The 2,469-nt window shown below is 38.9% G+C and overlaps 1 protein-coding gene across 1 annotated transcript; it reads right to left on the bottom strand.

Moving 5' to 3' along the window:
• Positions 1–1,072: 1,072 nt before the first annotated feature.
• LOC131167537 (intracellular ribonuclease LX-like) lies at positions 1,073–1,829 on the bottom strand. Its single transcript, XM_058126339.1, has 2 exons — positions 1,400–1,829; positions 1,073–1,308 (listed from the first exon to the last, which is right to left on the bottom strand). The coding sequence occupies exons 1-2, from the start codon at positions 1,827–1,829 to the stop codon at positions 1,073–1,075; spliced, it is 666 nt and encodes a 221-aa protein (XP_057982322.1).
• Positions 1,830–2,469: the final 640 nt, after the last annotated feature.

Genomic DNA, 2,469 nt, shown 5'->3' on the forward strand with positions numbered 1-2,469 from the left:
CAAAAAGAAAAATGTCAAGTTAAGACAAAGTGTTTATTTATGTAATAGGAGTTTGATAAGTAGGTAATGGTTTTTTAATCTATTTATAATCGAAAGTAAGGAATTGAAAAATTACTTGTAATCCCAAGATTGACTTGGTGCGGTGGGGTATAAATATTTACTTTGTTAATCTTGTAAACGAACTCTCAATATATTCACACCTATGTGACCAATAGACCAAATTTGGCATTTTCTCACCTTATCCTCTTCCTTCTCCAATCAACTCTTCTTATCTCTCTCTTCCTCTGTACCTCTATTTCTTCTAATTTATTTTTAATGGATTCCTTTCTTTCTTCCCCTTTCTACACTATTTCCCTGCTCCATATTAAACGACACTACTAATTGAGAAATTATACAAGGGACTTCAGACTCTACATGTCTGTGTGTCTGTTTCCTTAATGTTATACATGTGACAAATTGGTCCTACATTCATTAATATCAAAGGGGACCCATTTTCAATAAATGTATACTTGAGGAAACAAACACCTGGATACGTGGAGGGGGAGATCTTTTGTATAATCTCTTCTACTAATTTGATATGATATCCTACATTTTTGAGGAAAAAAAGATTTTTTATATAGGGGACCTTCGCTCTACATATTCATGGACCTATTTCCTAAATTTTACAGATTTAAAATAAGTTTCTCTTTGTAATTAATGAACATCGGACTAATTTATTAAATATATAACAATTGAAACAGGTAATATGGACATGTGGAGGAGGGTTCTAATATAATTTTTCATTTTTGAGGGGAACTAAAATTTTCACTGGAAAAAATTCCTCAAATTAATTCCACTCTAGGAAATATTTGCCAGAAACAAAAAACAAAAAACGCACACAAGGCATTGACAACAAAACAAAAGTAAAAGAGAAAAAAAAAGGCAGAGATTTTATTTATTTATTTTTTGGGTGCAAACTAGATAGTTCCACTGCATTCGTGCATAGAGTAGTACAGTAGGTATGCATTATTTCTAAAGTACTCGTTCATATACTAGAAAAGATGGTAGATCCATCAACCTGGATCCATCCATCTCAAAACTCATCATGGACCGGAGAATCAGAGGCTTCAGAGCCCGTAAATTGAATAGTAACAGTAGCTTTAGTCAGCCGGAAGCTGTTGGGGCAGAGAGACTTCAAGCCCGGAGTTGGCTGGGGACAATCCGCATAGTCATGCGCCGCCGTGGCATGGTCGACGCAGATATCGATCTCGTACAGCTGCACCACTCCCTCCTTGTCCTTGTTGCACAACAGTATCAAACTCTTCCCGTCTGCCACCTTCGAAACCGCTGTCGAGAAAACTTTATTGTCCACGGTCTGCCCATCCGGGTATTCCCTCCGCCCTCAGATGATTTCCCAGACCCGCTCTGTAGAAGAGATCGAGTCCCAGGTCGAAGTACTTCGGCGGTAACAGCCCCGAGATCCTCCCGTGGTCCTTCCACTCGTGGTTCCAAAACTGTCGATTCGTGGTGGTGCCGTAGCTTGCCCAGTCAACCTTCATCTTTTCCTCTGTGTCATTCGGAAAAGTGTCCCAGTCAATGGTGTCGGGGCCGGGAGGGTCGCGGTAAAGGGGCCAGGGGCCATGGATCGAGAATCGATCGGGAGGAGTGTTGTACTTGCACTTGGTTTTGCCGTTGCAGAGCGAGGTTGGCCAGAATATGGCAAGCTTTATGAGCTTTGGGTTGCTCTGATCGCCGGCGGGCTGTTGTGGGGAAGCAGGGGAACAAAGAAGGGAGAGAATGAAGAAAGCTGCTGTGCAGAGTATTACTGGCGGATGCATCTTGAACAACATCTATGGATGGATGTGTAGGTGGCGTTCTTCTTGTTCGCGGTTATCTTAAAAAGAATTGCTGCATGGATGGCCTGATATAGCGTGAACTTCCTCCTGCGTTTTAATTATTGTTCTCCGTGGTTCAATTTGAACTCAAGATGGGTTTGCTGCGGAGGCCCTCGTGATGCAGCCACGGGGCATGAAGAAAAATGTTGAGCACATGCCACGTATTAGATTTACATTCTTTACGTAAGTAACGACAAATCGAGGGTTGTTCAGGGGTCTATGTGCTGGTGACAGTGGCACACATTTTTTCTTTATTCAACTTCGCAATCTAAGGGAAAACAGGATTGTTGATCGGTAGTCAGGACCACAGAATTGGAGCTTCTCTTGTCCTGCAGACCATAAATTTCAAAATTTTAAATTTAGTTTTATATAAATTTAAATTAAATGTAATGTAAAATTATTATTTTTTAAAAATTTGTAAAAGTTTAAATTCAAACTTAGAAATTTATATTTCAAAACACCACCTTAGAATATACTTAATATTAAGTATTAACTTGACATTACATATTATGATTGTTTTATTTGAACTTTTAATTTTTTTTTAAATGTAATAGAAAATTTAAGGATTATAATGTATACAGTACTTGTTTGTGCT

Source organism: Malania oleifera, chromosome 11 (assembly GCF_029873635.1).
Source record: "Malania oleifera isolate guangnan ecotype guangnan chromosome 11, ASM2987363v1, whole genome shotgun sequence".
NCBI classification, from domain to species: Eukaryota; Viridiplantae; Streptophyta; class Magnoliopsida; order Santalales; family Ximeniaceae; genus Malania; species Malania oleifera.